The sequence below is a fragment of the Xiphophorus maculatus genome, chromosome 13 (assembly GCF_002775205.1).
Source record: "Xiphophorus maculatus strain JP 163 A chromosome 13, X_maculatus-5.0-male, whole genome shotgun sequence".
Taxonomy (NCBI): domain Eukaryota; kingdom Metazoa; phylum Chordata; class Actinopteri; order Cyprinodontiformes; family Poeciliidae; genus Xiphophorus; species Xiphophorus maculatus.
The window spans coordinates 19,643,211-19,660,037 of NC_036455.1; the positions used below are offsets into that span (position 1 = coordinate 19,643,211).

At 37.6% G+C, this 16,827-nt stretch overlaps 1 protein-coding gene across 12 annotated transcripts in view; it reads right to left on the minus strand.

Moving 5' to 3' along the window:
- adgrb2 (adhesion G protein-coupled receptor B2) overlaps positions 1–16,827 on the minus strand; it is a 262,213-nt gene that overhangs the window by 141,903 nt on the left and 103,483 nt on the right. For 11 of the 12 annotated variants that reach the window (XM_023345457.1, XM_023345455.1, XM_023345453.1 and 8 more), the window contains exons 3-4: positions 4,914–4,994; positions 234–422 (exon numbers count right to left, since the gene is read on the minus strand). In XM_023345457.1, the coding sequence (XP_023201225.1) occupies positions 234–422; positions 4,914–4,994 (270 nt within the window). The remainder of the gene's footprint in view (positions 1–233; positions 423–4,913; positions 4,995–16,827) is intronic. The other variant, XM_023345456.1, reaches the window with a different exon arrangement.

The window sequence follows — 16,827 nt, forward strand, 5'->3', positions numbered from 1 at the left end:
AACTAAACTAAAAAGGGTTTGAACGTCAATAAGTTTACCTTTTAACCATTATTGGGTGCATTTCTAGCTTGATCAACATTTTCAGCAGGTAACAGGAGGATTTCTCAAAGTAAGAGCACTGTATAATGTCAGGAAATGTACTAATTAAGAAAATGCAAAGAAAAAGCACAAAAAACCCATTAGGTTCCAACGGGGCTTTTATAGAATGCAGCCAAGATGTTTGTTTGCCGTACCTGTACTTATAATTCCAGGTTCACCAGGACAGGAAACTGTGTTGTTGCACATGCGCGTTTCCCGCAGAGCACCACTGCAAAGCGTGCCATAAGGAGAGGAGACACAGGACCGCGTCCTCACTTGCCAGCCTTGCCCACAAGTCAGAGAACACACACTCCACGGCGACCACTCCTCTGCTGCCGGATCACCTAAGGAGGGAGATATTTAGGTTGAAAGACGATCCTTTGCATTTTGGTTGTTTGTTTTTTTTTTTTTTTTTTCAATGACCCCAAGTCTTCATTTGGACATTTTTTTTATGTTTCACTTTTTAACCAAAATTTCACGTTTAGATCAAAGGGAGTGCCATATTTTCCATTTCTATTTGGCAAAAATATGCTTGGATGGTAGGGTGTACTCTTATTAGTGGATTAAAGTGCGGAATTCATTTTGAAGATGTTGTTAGGAGTACTGGAGCAAGTATAAAGAAAAAAAAGTTACAATAATGTTCTATAGTCCATATTAAAATCTAATATTCCAGTAGCCACAAACCTCTCATTCCAAGATAAAAATCTCACAAAAGTCTTAACTTTGCAACTTCAAAATATTGGTTTGTGTGTGTCATTCTTGTTTGGTAATATGCTACTCTCCTTAATAAACAATGTTACTAAATTTATCTCTTAGTTACTAAATATGACTACGTTACCTTTATATATCTCCCAAAGTATAGAGAAAACTATCACATAGAGGCAAAGTCAAAAGCAATAAAACGCCTGCATTTCTGTCAAATGGCATCCATCTGAGTAATAAAGCTCAAGAACAGAAGAACATGTCCAATATTCTCAGGGGCTTGGTGTTACTTAGACAAGTGGCTGAGGAATAGAAAAGCCAAGAAACAGATGTTCCTTAAGTGGAAAAGAGACCTTGCATTCACAAGAGAGTACTGGAAATTGTTTGATCAAAAGGCTATGAGATTTTATAGAAAAAGAAGAAATGTGGTGAAAATATTGGGTATAGTCAGGCCTGTCGCGATAAACGGTAAATCAATTAATCGTATGACGTCATTTTAATAATCGGCATTATGGTCTCTTCCGACCTTTTTCTCTTTCAGCTAAAGACACTGAATGAAAAAAGGCTCAACTCCGGTGCTCTCCACTGACCCTCCCTTCCTCATTTTACTTAGTGTAAAGCCCAGCGCACACGAGCTGTCGGCCGATTGTCGGCCCATTTTCAAAACCTGACAGATCACACATTAGCCGACAGAAATCCTAGGTATATCAGTTAGATCGGGTTCGTTCCTGCCGTGTGGTGTCCAACAATGGGCACAAAATAATGGCTACAAGTCCAATGAACTAATTTTAAAACCAGGTATTAATCAATGCTTTACTACAATCTACCTGCAATGCATGTGGCTAGTGTCAGAGTAAAGTCCTGACTGAATGAAAATCATTAGAACCTATTTACGTCGTTAACAAAGAACAGCTGAAAAGTTACCAGGTTTATTAACTGTGGTAGCAATTTCGCTCCAACTCCTCCTCTTGTCATTTCTATATTCTTTGCATGTTGAATAAACATTAATGTTGTTTCCACATATCATCTCCAATGTCCGCTGGACTTCGGGTTGCGCCGTGTCAGCTGTTTGGGATTCCCCTCCATAATTTCCCCTCAGAAAGCGAGGAGGAGAATCGGAGCTTTCTGATTGGCTACCTGTCACATTCAACAGGTGGAGTTAAAGCTCCCAGTCAGGGAAAACCCTGATTTAAATCTGCACTCTTTTGGTTGAATGCAGTATTTATTTCCACTTTGGCTTTAGGTTGTTTAGTTTTTTTTCCAGTACATTTTTTGTTAATGGAGACTGAGAATCCATTTTATTTTTGTTTTTGGTTGTTTTGTTTATTTTGTTTATCAGTTCCAGTGTTTAGTGCTCTTTTGAAAATAAAGTGTATCTATCTTTGGCAAGAAATCGCATGAATTATTACATCATTTTCAGTGTAAAAAGGTCTTCAGACAATATTATCGTTTATCGCAATAATTTTTGAGACAATTAATCGTTCAGCAAAATTTGCTATTGTGGCAGGCCTAGGTATAGTGCATTTTTTAAGAAGAAATAAAGATTTTTTTTCTTCAATTTTATGCTCATGATACTATTAAGTTTAACATTATATGACTGCAGCAAAAAAAATTGTTTCCTTTAGTCAGGCTATTTATCTCACTTGCTTAACACCCACTCTGTAACAGGGGCTGTCAATCAATTGCAATACTTTATTGTGATAAATCACATGTTGTCCATAGTTTGTGATTAATTACAGATTTCTAAGAAACCTTTGAATATGTTCATAATATTCCTATGAGCATTGAAACAACACGAATGATGAAAAAAAACAGATTTTAAATGGGATTACAAAAAGGAAACAAAGAACAGTGCAAAAAATACATCTTATTGTTGTGCTGTGTTCACATTTTGTATTTGTTTGATGTGGGCTCCTAAAAATAAGAAAAAAAAAATCTGACTTTACAGAGGAAACTGATCCAAGAAGTCATGGCAGTTTTCCTGAGGAAGATTTATTAGAAAGAGCTTATTGAAACCAAAAATCATAAAAGTCTGCAGAGCTTATTTACATCATTTTTGATTCAGGACAGACATAGCAGGCATAACCTGGGACTATTTCTTGTGTCCGATGATTTTGTATTTAATCATTTTCATGTTTTTTCATTGGTTCATAGAGGCTTAGTGTTGCTTCAGTAATGGATAAAAAATAACCGATCCATTAAGGAAGCAAATGATGTTTTGCCATGTTGTTTTGTCAACAACAGTAAAATAATTTTAGGTATCTTCCCATTTCTTTTCCCTGTCAACTGTGAGCACCATCTACAGAGTAGAGCAGAAGAGTAGAAGATGTGGACAGCAGGGGAGAGAGAGAGAGAGAGTGGAGATGTTTTCAGAAATGACATTTTAACTAATGGCATATCGGACCCATAGAGAAACAACTGAAACAGAGCAGGAATAATATTCAGACTACAGCACGGAACATGAAGTATGAACACCTGTGCTTTAATTGTGTGTAAAAAAAACAAAAAAACAAACAAGGTTAAATACAATTTTAGTTTTGTGGTTAACGCTTTAGCTTTGACAGCCCTACATGTTATATTTTAAAATCTAGATTATTTCCACCGGCATTTTTCTTTTACTTGTTACCCATCACATTGACAATCCCACTAAAACACGATTTGACTTCTGAAAAAAACTAAACAAATGGACGACACAACCTGGATTCCTATGGAGTCTGTTAGCATTGTTGCTGGATCCCAGTCTGAAGAAAAATACTAATATTATCATAAAAAAACAAAAAGATATAGGTCGTCACTGCAGATAAGCCTGTCGAGGAAAATAAATCCTATATGAGCAGTCTGAAGGATAAAAAAACAAAAGAATCTTAATTCATAGAAAAACATCTTTAGCACCCATACAAGTCCGAGTGTTCGCCCTTGATGTGCAATTCTCCAGCCAGCTGTGGCGAGGCTCCCATTGTTCCCACTCAGTTATGCCCTTGAAATCAACAATTGAACACAACTGTAAATTCCCCCCTCTTTTAAATTGTTTATGAGCTTTGTGTCCTTTGATCGGAGCGTCATCACGCGGCAGAGGAGGAAATCGAATTAATTGCATGTCCGTTAATCGCATTACATCTTCATTAACATGCCGTGAGTCAGGGCTTAAGCTCATCACACGTGCCTGGAGGAAAGGAAGAGAGGGGAGAAGCAAGGAAGAGCAGGAGGGGAGAAGGACAAGACGCAAACGGGGGTTTCCCTCTCCGTAGGCTCTCCTTCCTCAGCACAGCGGTAGCTTTTTGAAATGATTGTCTCCATGAATCCTAGTCCAGGTAAGTATTGGATTCTTTAAGATAGAAAGCGTTATTCTTTCTTTAAATGCTAGAATTCTCAACATAAACTACATACAGTGCCTTGCAAATGTATTCAAACATCTTGAAATGTTCAATATTTTGTAATAACTACAAGCTATAGTGTAATTCATTGGGATGGTATCCAATATACCAACATAAATTTGTGCCCAAATGAGAAGTGGAAGAAAAATGACACACAGTTGCTAAGTGGGAAGTATTATGCATTTTCCTGTCACTTAGTGTCATTTTCTAGCACAATAAAGTAACTATGCAAACTTCAGTTGTTATACAAATGCTCTATTTAAATCAAACATAACTTAAAAGAATTTGATGAATTAAAACTAGCCTTTGCCTTCAAAAAGCTGCTACACTTTCTGATGTCATCACAACAGTGGTCCTCCATTGACGTGAGAAGTAGTTCATATGATAAGCTTGCTAATTGCTGCTGACGCTAGTCTGGAGGAGCTGAGTAAGAAATGCATTGTATTAAACATACTTTTCATTAAGCATACATTTCTCTTTTTTAAATATGGACTGATGTAGTATTCTAATGTTAATATGCTAATGTTCTCATTAGCTGTAAATGGAAAATCACCATAAATAACCAAAATAAAGGCTTTGAAGAATCTTTCACTTGGTGATAAAGTTCCTAAAACAAATGGGTTTAAAAAATATTCAGAGTTTTTGAATGGGTCTGTAATTTAGAACTGAAACTTTTCAGGTACACGACAACTTTCGGAGGTCAAGTTGTTCTTCATTTGCTCCAGGAAGCGAAGTCTACCTCACACTCCTAACACTCACCTGTTTGTGCCTGAAACACACCTGGCAGGTCAGCTGATCGTGGCCTTTGCGTCTTCACCTTCAGGTCGTCATCGTAGGGGTCTGAAACAAGCAAGAGGGAGAAGCTATTAATCTCGAGTTTTTCTTAAGCTCAAAATGTGCTTTTTGAGCACATTTTTTATGTATTGATCAGGTACTACAGGTGTGTAATAGTGTTTTGTATGTACTAAAATAGGTTAACGTGTACTGGAACCCAATAATAGTTTTAATGCTTTGGTGAATAGGAGCTCGGCATCCTCCACTTCCATTTTTGCACATTCACTGAGGTCAAAATAGGCAAGTTTCGGTACATCCAAATCACGACTTGGCAAAATAAAAAATACAAACGCCTACATTTCCTTGGCTTGCTCCTCATAGAAGAAAATTAATCGGGCGTGCTGATGCAGTTTGACGCATAGCATTCAGACTTAGAAAAACGAAATGTCAAATCTTCATAATTACCGAAAACCAGAGAAAAGGTAATTTTGAAGAACTCCTCGACTTTGAAAAACAACATAAAAGGCACAGCGGCACTGTGATGCTGCTCTGCATCAAACACAAAATGATGTAAAACTTCAAAATTCAAACACTCAAATAAATAAACAGGCTGAATAACCATGGCTGAACTTTGGCCGGTTATTTTAGAAACATGACGCAAGTGTTGAGCATGTATGGAGGGAATACGCTTCCTGAAAAGTATAGTAAATAGTGCAGAAGTCTGTTTTATCTCAGTCGGTACGAACATATAGTTGCATGAGCCAAGGCCGTTGTGTGAGGTGCAAATTGATTTGTAGGCTTAGCTTCACCAGCACAAGACTTAATCAACTCCCACAGCAGGGGAAACAATCCTTGATTGGGTAGATCTTCTTCAGTTTGCTGCTTCTTGCCAGTGGGACATTTAGCATAAGTTATATTCATAAAAACAAACAAACACAAAAAGAGAAGCAAAGACAAACGGCTCAATCTCTGGGGTACATGATCCACACTACACAGCGCATAAATGATTGGCAATCAAAATGTTTAGCATCAACATAGATTAAGAGGATGAACTAAGGAAGAAGACATAGATGACTGAAAAACTACAGCAATGATCTGCAAATTAACACTCAAGAACATATGTAGTAGTTTTGCTCGTAAAGATATTAAATAGAAGTGGTTGTTGTAATTTCACTCTACAAGTCTGTCAACCGGGCTGCACAGTGGCGCAGTTGGTAGCTCTGTTGCCTCACAGCAAGAAGGTCCTGGGTTCGATTCCCGGGACCTCGATTCACATCCTCGATTCTGCATGGAATTTGCATGTTCTCCCTGTGCATGCGTGGGTTCTTTCTATTTTACACACTTTTTGGCAGTTTTTACTAATTAAAAGACAAATATGTGTCTCTCAGTGACTATATTTCTTTTTTTTTGTTTAGGTTTATTGGAACCAGCTGTTTTTATTGAGATTTTGAAAGGTCATCATCTACCAGTTTTAGTTATTTAATAAGACAGAAAAATATCCTATAAACTAACATACCATAACTTGTGTCGTATATGCCCTGTATATTTAAAACTGACAAAAGGGTTTAAATTGAATTGAGCCTTTGAATTCAACATAATAGCACAAAATGGGGAATATTAAAAAAAAAAAACATTAAACAAATACAATAATCTTATTCCCAAAAATGTACTGCAATTCTACAACGGTGCGCTTTGAAGATTTTTTGTACTCCCTGCTTTCCCATCTTCCTCAATGTTCAATCTTTTCAGTAAAGATAGTTTTTTATTCATTAGTGTTTTTGTTCATGAAGCTGCTAAGTGCATTTTTACTTTGTTTTAAGGTGCAAACCCTTGTCGCTCAGGAGAGAAAAGAGTTCAGTGAAGCAGCGCTGGCAAGTAATGTCTCACATAAAATGACCCGCGAGAGCTACTTCTCCGTCTTATTGTTTTCCTTTTCCCATTGTTTGTCTCTCTTTGTCTTCGCTGCACAGAGGAGGATTTAGATGGACGCCAGAGCAGAGTTCACGACGACCGAAATGGGAGATCAATATTTACAAACCCGTTTGAGCGTTGACCTTTCACAAACTCCACCATACTGTTTAATGTTCTGGCCTGCACTTTAATGGACACATCATCACGCACTTCATCAAGCTGTCCTGCCCCCTCGTAAGCCTACTTTATGCACTTCAGACTTTTTTTTTTTTTTTCCTACAATCTCAAGGGGAGTTTATCCTTGGGATGTATTGCTTGGAGTGTGGTAATAACTTTGTCAAAGCCAACCGGAGTATGACTGAAGTAAAAGCAACAAAAAAAAAGAAAAAGTATTTCTGCTGTAAGAAATGAAGTGATCACATCCTCTTAAGCTGAAGGCACTAAGTTGATTGAAAGAACCTATTAATATGTTGAAGTGAATGCAAATCTGGGTGAGCTCAACATATGAATTATGAATCTGCCTTAATACAGGTGTTTTAAAGAAGCAAGCTTGATGCTAAAAGAGCTGTAATTAAATCAAGCACCTCTAATCCTGTTTCCTTTAACCCCCTATTCTGGTAATCGTCTGGGAATTGAGCTATTGATGTGGTTGCATTGAATTAAGGACTAGGAGTTAATGTAATAATGTGGGTGTTTTCTGGCTAAATATGTCTCTTCAGCTTGGGCACAGAATCTTTAAATGACTCTCAAGTGCTCCTCCGGTAATTCAAGGGTGTCAGTAAACAGACTGTAAGTTATTACTGAAGTGCGTTTCCACTTGGCAGGGTGCAATCGCAAATCTGTTTTCCGATACTTTTGGAGAAGACTTTAATCTAATTTTATAGTCTTAAAAAAAAAAAAGAAAGAATGTAGGTCAGATTTAAAGAGACAAAGCCGTGAAAAAAGGGGTATATTTTCCACTTTTCACTGCTATTTTTGCTTTTCTTTTCACTAATGTTAATATCAAAGATAGCCTAGCAAAAAATAAAATGAAGTTTTCAAATTATTATTTTTTTATTAAGGACAAAAAGTCACCTAAACCAACCTGGTCTTGTCTCAAAAAGTAATTGTTTTGGGTTGTCGTCCTGCTGCATAGTCAAAGTTCAATTCTCCTCCAGTATTTTCAAGTGGACAGCAGAAGTTATCGTTCTATTAGACACTAGTGATACAGGTTTTATTTATGTATGTACTTTATGATTTTGGTCAGCTGTAAGTGTTGCCTTGGTATTGTGATATGGATGCCACTTAGCAGAGGCTCTACTACAAAAAAAAATATCCATGTTTCCAATTATTGTGTAAGCCATAACATGATATTTATGAGCTAATGCACTTCAATATATATGTCAAAATCATACAAATGAACACAAACAGAAATGAAATATGCAGTAACACTGTGTATTTTATTCAATATGTGTCCATAAGAATACATTTGGAAACTTTTTATTTTATTACAATATCCTATTGTAAATAGGATATCTGTAAATATCCTATTTACAGATATTAACTCCACAAATCATTCCATAAATTTGCACTGAAATCAAAACGTTATAGTGATTGACAGTGACGAATTCAGAACTATTAGGCCAGGTGGATTTTAAAATTACCATTTTTTTATTATTTCTACATTTTAGGAAACATATAATTTCGCATTTTTATTTAAAATATCAATTTGTTATTACCTATGAATAATGACGGAGTAGATGTTGTTCTTTTAGTGTACATGGTGTGACAGATCAACAATTTTCAAGTCCAAATATTTTATTTTGCACTTTTCCTTTTTGCCAGATGACCTTCATCAAAAGCAACCATGTTAATCAAAAACAAATGAAAAATGGAAACGAAAATAAATCACTCTGCTGCTCTAACCCTCGATTTACAGTTGTGCAGAAAGAGCAGAAATCATTCCTCGAAATTTAATAGTTTGCTGGGTCTTTCGTTAATAATCACTGGTTATTTTCAGTTTGTTGAAGTTCATTGCTGAAAATCACAGCGTTTCTAAAAGCATTCTTGCCCGCCTTCCATTCTCCACAGTGCTTTCAACTTCATCACGGTGTTGAGAGAAGGGGAGACCTTCGAAAAGCAAAATCAAAAACAGCATAAATCCAAACCGATACACGACCCAAGCGCCACAGCTTGAATATATATGAGCTGGACACATATACCCTGTGATACACATGATATCACACAAAATAAAATATAGCTAATAACTGTTTTGAGCTTGTATAAAGAAGGAGTCTTTTGGGATTTAAGTCTGCAGGGAAGATTATGCATGGCTGTTCTTTTTTGTGTGTAAGTGTCATGGAAGTCCACATTTTGTAATATTATATATACATAAATTTAGAAAGTGCTATGAGGTGGCAAAAAACAAATGCAGTGTGTATGAGTAGTGTGAATGCAAACTCTCTGAACACATACGATCAGACAACCGCACACACCGAGCTATTTCTCAACCGTATATCAAATCTGAGCTTATAGCTCTCTGGTTGCTGTCCATTTACTCCAGGGTCCGTCTGGGAGAGTCCAAACTGATAGAAGTGCACCATAATGGACTTTTTATAAGCCACTGGATAGACAGACCCACTCCATCTTTCACTCTTTCTCACTCTGCTCTAACCTCTTTGCCTCTCAGCAGCAGATATGAAGACAGAAGTTAAATCTGGTTGGAGCGGGGCTCTCAGTTGCCTGTCTGTGGAGGACTTGGGGTCGTCGCGTTCAAGAATGGACTCCGAATCCAGTTTAGTCGGGCCCCACTGGCCAACAGAAGTTGGATACTTTTATTTTCATGATCTCTCTCTGTCTCGAATCTTGATTAAATACAAAATCAGAAAAAAACCCAACAACATCTGATCATGGATATTATGTGATATATTTTGAGGAATTGTTAAATTCGAGAAAAAATACCAGTGTTTCCCCATATTTAACATACCGGGAAACAAAGCGCAAAATAAAATAAATTAAATTGTTAAATAATGTTATCTTTGAAAAACAAAGACTTGTTAATTATTCACACTGTCACCTCTGCCAGCCAAGCTGCTTGTTTTCTTGTGAATACAAAGAAATCCTTTGGTTTCTATACTTAAACACTCCCATTCTTAGGAGCAACAATATTTCTGGACGCATTTGTATTTCCTGTAAACAAAGGAAGATTGAAACAGCAGTTTTGATAAAGCAATGCACAGGAACACGTGGGGGAGGAGCACACGCTTTACTCCAGAACTTTGTCTGGCTTCAAAGCACATGAACAGAAAGGAAAAAAAAAATCTAAGCAGCTTGGAAATAGAAACTTTTTCAAACCTTTAAATTAGACCAAAATCTAATTTAAAAATGCAGGGGCAATACTAGCTTTTCAAGTTTTAGCACAAAAACGCATTTGGCCTCGGGAATTCACTCTGAATCTTAGTACAGGAGCACTACGTCCTTAACAGTAGTGAAGGCAGACATAAGAATATTTCATTCAAAGCATGATAGCAAGGTTCACTGCTTTGGACTCTCCAATTAGACACAATGGCTTAGCATGTGAAATGTACCTCTGCACAGTCCTTTAGTAGTTATTCTGTGAAGTGCTTTAAGTCATCTCTAGAAGATTGACTGATGAGAGATAAAGCAAATGTCCATGATGAAATACGATATTACAGTCTTTCCTTTTGTTCATTGTACATTTGCCCTTACCTATCAAATATCATTACCATTCAGGTGTTAAAAAAAAAGAACATATCCCCACCATTATTCCGATGAAAGACTCCATGACTACCAGTTTTTAGTTTCCTGCCAGAGTCTCCCTTTATTTAAATTTCAAATACCCTGTTTTCCTTTGTATGGGTGAATCCAGGCCGCCATATTCGCATTAACACAGTTTCAAGGGCATTTGGGAGTGAAACAGGCCCACAGCATCACAGACTCCCTTTTAACAGAGAACATGAAGTACTTTTCATATTTTTCTTTGGGTTATTTCATATTTTAGTTTTGCTTTAGCATTTGTCTTTGTCATGGAGACTTTTTTCTGAGAACCTGTTAGCTAACCTGTGTGAATCACCCAACTCCGACCATGTTATCTGCTTTCCATTGTGGGTAAAGCAGGGACAGTGTGATCCAGTTCGATACTCTAGATCAGTGGTCCCCAACCTTTTTATTACTGTAATCGTAATAATGCTCAGATAATTGTCAGATAATGCTTCTGCATGTCGGTGTTCCCGCTAAAGCCTTTTTTTTGTTGTTGTTTTGCCCCGATTTTACCTTTATGACAATCTTACAATGTCCTGCAGTTTGAGCTGTGTTACCAGACACTGCAGTGTGTGGTCGAATATGCCCGATCCAGAATCGGGCATATTCAACACAATATATTGTCTTGGCCCGATTATCTCAGCCTGTGGGGGTTTTCCCTGACTGGGAGCGAAATCGCAGCCTGTTGAATATGACAGGTAGCCAATCAGAAAGCACGGTGACGTAAGAACGGAGAGGAATCCCAAACAGCTGACATGGAAACTGAGAGTCCGGTGGACATCGGAGGTGAGATGTGGAAATGTTTATTACAATATGTAATGGCAATTTTTATATACGTTTATTATATGTGGTTATGTTTATTCAGTTAAAAATATTAACTATGAAAAAACATAACTCACCTCCAAATCATAGTGCAGCAAATAGAGCGGCTGCTCCTGTCGTCTTTTATCAAACGCCTTTTCTTTTTGTTACATCTTTTATCGCTTAAAATGAGTCCACAAACTTTCACTACTGCTTCTACATCATCATCCGTGTTTGATTATTCTAAATTCACGTATGGTATGTTGGGGGTTTTACTGGATTTTCTTCTGGAATCAGGATGTTTGTGAGTGGAATCGATTTGTTTGTTGTGTGTTGCTCCTGTCGTGTGGCTGGACACACGAACCGATCGAACCTGTTGTACTTTTATCAGCTCCTGTGTTCACAGAATGTTGGAAAATCAGCCAACAAACCTTAAATTGTGCCGTGTGAACCAGACCTAAAACTCACAAGCTCTATGTTCACATATCCCTTCAAAATTTATGCATATTTCACCTTTTAAGCAACACCTTTTGTCTACACAAGGTACAAAGTCATTGCAAAGTCCCAAGTCTTTCCACTCGAGTCTTGAGTCAAGTTCCAAGTAAAGACATAAAGAGCCCAAGTTGAATCCAAAGTCAAGGCCTGCAAGTCAAAAGTGAAGTCCTACACTTTTAACAACTTATTTGGACATTTTTCAAAGGCATTTTTTTGCCAGAACAACCAGCAAGAGGAGGGGATCTTTAAAAATCTTAGAAAATCAGAGCTGATGCTGTTTTGACAATTTGAACTCCTAAACTAATTGGTGCTTCAACAAGTCAAGTCTGAAGTAAGTAAATTTATGATTCAATTCCAAGTCACATGACTCAAGTCCAGACCTCTGGGTGGTACTGTATTGTACTGGGATATATTGGAAGCAAATTCTTTAGAGTCAAGTAAAGTTACAAGAGAGACCCTGTCAGAGTGGTCCAAAAAAACCTGTGGGGTCTAAATGACGCCATCACATAAGACTGCAGGAGGGTAAATGGACTTTAAAAAGCTGCTCAGTGTACATTGATATTTATGAACTATTTGAGTGGAAAATGGTATGGCCAGGGTAGTGTATCAGAGACACAAAAAAAATCCTTATTGAGACATTTCCATATCATTCACAATACTAGACTGAACCTTACTTCATTAATAATTTGGAAAGAGAAAGAAAAGATCTTCATACACCAAAGTTCAGAAATATCATTTTAATCTACAAGAAAAGATGGATCCTGCATTTGAACAGTCTATAGATTTAGACTGCATAGATTTTCAACAAACACAGACCACTGGTCCATGAAGGATGTCAGATTAATTCAGATAAGCCTTCAAGCCAAACCTCATCTCCTACAGTCCTCCACTGTTTATATCCACCATTCTAATGTCCACTGTCGTGCAAAGCCACAATTATGTTTATAAAATAGTTTCTGTGCCAAAAGGAATTATGTAGCGACAATAAACAGTGTAGTGTGTAAAGTGCAACAGGCAAGAAAACAATGAATTGTAGAGGCTTTATGTAGGTGTGATGAGGTACAGCAGAGCTGTTTTTTTCGGGTTTGAGTGCCAAGACAAGAGCAGTGATATTGTTAACGCACTGATGGCAAGCATTGTTTACAATGGTTTTTTTTAAAGATTTTAGCAGTGCAATTTTATAATCTGTCCTTCAAAACAATGAAAATATAAGTACAATAGTTTTCCAGGTTGGAATTAAAGTCACCAAAGTAATGATCAGATTGCCGTCGAGGTGTATAGGCTGAATTGTTGCGATATCGTTGTGTCCGAAATTAGAATCAGCTGAAATACATCGGCTTGTAACATTAACGAGTGATGAGCTAAATACCAAACTCAACTGACAGCCAATGAAAGCATTCAGTCCTTGGTAAATGTCATCCTTCCGTCTGTCTGACCGTGCCTCCGAGGTTTGTGCAGCTTTTCTTCCGTCTGTCACACATTTGTCTAACATAATAAGACACACTACACTTGGCTTCTTAATGCTCTCCTTATTGGGCAGCGGCTGAAATGTAGGCATGTGATGCAGCGGCAAGAAAACATTGATTACTTGCTCACAGTTGCCCGCTGCACTGGCATGCTGTTGCCATAGCAACACTGTCATGCTGAGGACATAAATGAACTGAGTCGGGGGGGAGATATGGTGGGGGCGGCGGGGGTGCTCGGGGGAGGGAGGGGATGAGGTAAGTGGATTATAAATCAGTGTCCGCACTCGTTCACCAGACCAGCGACTGAGGGAGGAGAAGTCGGCCGACGGTCGTTTCCGGCCATGTTGAAGGACAGCTGCTGCAGCGTCGCTATAACTCACATATTTTTTCATCTTATTCTATCTTTCCCCTCTCATCCTATGTGATTTTCTGAGTCCAGTTGCCTATATATATATATATATACACACACACACATACATACATACACACACATTTTAGTAAACATTCCCATGTAACGCTTTGGTTCCATTTCTAATACAATTTACTACTTATCTTTATTATTTTATTTACAAACCCTCCTATGGCAACAACAGCAAAAGGATTGCTCCTTTTGATATGCTGCAAGTAAATCCCATCTATATTCCTTTCTCTAAAACTATAATAATACTATATTTATATTACCCCACCCCCGTGCATGCCCTTTTTATTATCAATATAGCCCTCAGTAAAAGCTAGTTGTTTTTTATCAATATTCTATTAAAATAACGAACAATTAGTCATTTTTAGTTTTCTGGAAGACCTCCAGAAAACATAGTATTTCCAAAGTTTTCTAATGACACACACTAACAAGGATGCCAGGGCCTATTGAGAATAAATATATTCCCCAGCAACAGTGATCACCATGTTACTTAACCGTGAAGCTAAAGATGGACACATGGGTCATCCCTTATTTCACACCAAACTCGCCTTCAGCGTTTGCTGCACACAATCTCATTCTTAGCTTTTTCCTTATGTTCACTCTAAAGCAGAGGTCTGCAAATGTAACAATCCAAAGAGCCATTTGGTCCTCAGTCCAACTTAATAAAACCTGTTTAGAGCCGCAAATGTTACGAGGCTTTTTGAAAGAAATAAAAACTTTTGATGAACATCTACTGCGTGAAAATGTGTTATGGTGTTTAAATAACCGGCATCTTATTTACATTTTCTTCTGTGGGATGTTAATTTTTATGGAAAATGTACAAAAGACACAGCATAAAGGAAATGTAACACATTTTTCTGGTACTTTTAGTGGTGCTCTGTTGTAGAAATTTAATGCAGGAGGAAAATGTGATCTGCCACTTGGCAGGAAAATGCTAAGGAATTATTTGAGATCTTGATTTGGCTTAAAACTTCACAGACCCCAGTCAAATTGAGCACCGGAGAAAGTTATTTTACAAACAAATCTGATCCATAAATACCATAAGTAAAAACTTAGATGAATGAAAGGACAGACATATATTGCAGAACATTGGACACCACTCCCTGACAGGTTGTGGGAGATCACCACACTATCAGACAACACTATGGACTATTATATTCATGTCTGATCAGATAATAATCAGCAACTGCACTCATACGCACCTTGAAAATTAAAGCCGAAGAAGTTCAGAGCACAGACTACCAGGGATTTTTAAAAAAATGTTTATGAATTATCACAGACATCCACAAAAACTGTCTGTAGCAGCCAGACTTTGATTCTTATCTTTGTGAAAACAGGGCACAAAAAAATGATGCTGAGATGGTGACTCCTGCCCTCAACCTCCCCTCCAGGTACACAACACTTTTACATGACTAACGTCTACTTTTTTAGCTGGCTTTCATCAGCTGGAGGGGTCAGGACAGGAGAGAAGATAGATGGCCAACATTTTCACACTGCTGTGCACTCCACAGCACCAACGCTCCCAAAGATAAAAACACACACACACACACACACACACATGCACGCCAACACACAGTCAGATCTGGTGAGGGTTTTTTTTCCCTTCCCTTTTACACCTGCTGAATGTTGCTTAATCTACTGCAAAACAGGATGATGAATCATTTCTACACTACACAGTTTTATTTTTTCATTATTTCTTTTATCAACCCGTCAAGCTCAAATGATGAACCTGACAGGAAAAAGATCAATTTAACGGTGATGTAGTGTACAGCTGACCCAGTCCGAGGAATGTATTTTTAAAGGACTCTACTCTGGAAATGCCCAGGCTAAATATTGCTCGTGATTTTAATATTCATATTAACGAAGGCTCTGATACTTTTGCATGTTTCAGGCCCCGATCACAACAAATGGCCCACTGTGGACCTTGCTTTTACTTTTGGTTTGAAAATTAATTGGCCAGTCCTGAGGACATTTGTTTTTTCTAATTATTATTGAGTTATTTGTGGCCCCCTGGTTGTGACTGAACCTCCTGAAACTCTTCTACTGCCAGTCAAATGTATTTGTACTGAACATTTCAGCACCATGGTGATTGAGAGGCCTCAACAATATAGAGACACAGTAAACAAGCAAATAAAATATAGAGAAGTAGAATGAATTAATGTTCCACTTTATCAAACAAATGATAATTTGTGGAAAAATTCTGCGTTGCTTTTAACTTGTCATCTACTTTCAGTGATGTAAATGTGTCTATTCAAGTCAGAACTGCTCCGTTAAAACAGAGTTCATTGTTTGTTTTTAAACCCCCACCTGAAATTAATGGCACTATCTGCTCCTTAAACAGTTCTTGCTGAAAATATGAACATTTGGAGGAAAATTAATTTGCAGGTCCATCTACATCATCCGGAAGATCTTTTGGCTCTTTTTAATAATTCTGCTAAAAAAAACTTAGGGCTACCGACGTCTCCAACGTTCTGACTAAAAGCCGAGGTATTCCTAAAGTGCTTTTTCACACCATTAGTGACATTGTTACTCCTGCTCCACCTTCAGTTTCCATCTCATTTGACTTTGACTGTGAACATTTTCTTTCCTTTTTCTTAGAAAACGTCAGTCATATAAGAGGTAATATTTCCCCTTTGATAATACCTCACTTGTCTCTTCGTCCATACCTGCTCCTTCCAACCAACAAAGAAAAATCTACTCTCCTCCATATGTTAGTCATCACATCAGTCTTTGACACAATTGACCTCCGGATCTTACTTGACAGATTAAGTCTGGCGGACCTGGATCTGCCCTGCTAATGTTTTCTTCATACATTCGTGGTCGTTCATTTAGTGCGTCTTAAATTATAGGTCTGGTGTAATGTTCACTGTAATGTTTACTGTATGGTTTCTCCACACAACACCTTGTGACCAGTGTTTTAAAAGGTGATACATGCAGAAAGTTTTACTTACTCAGCAGAGACCATGTTAAAAAAAATAAAAAAAGTTGGGTGGGTACTGAAAGCATATCCTGTGAGTTATTACAATGATGCTTTGTCATTATGTTGTAT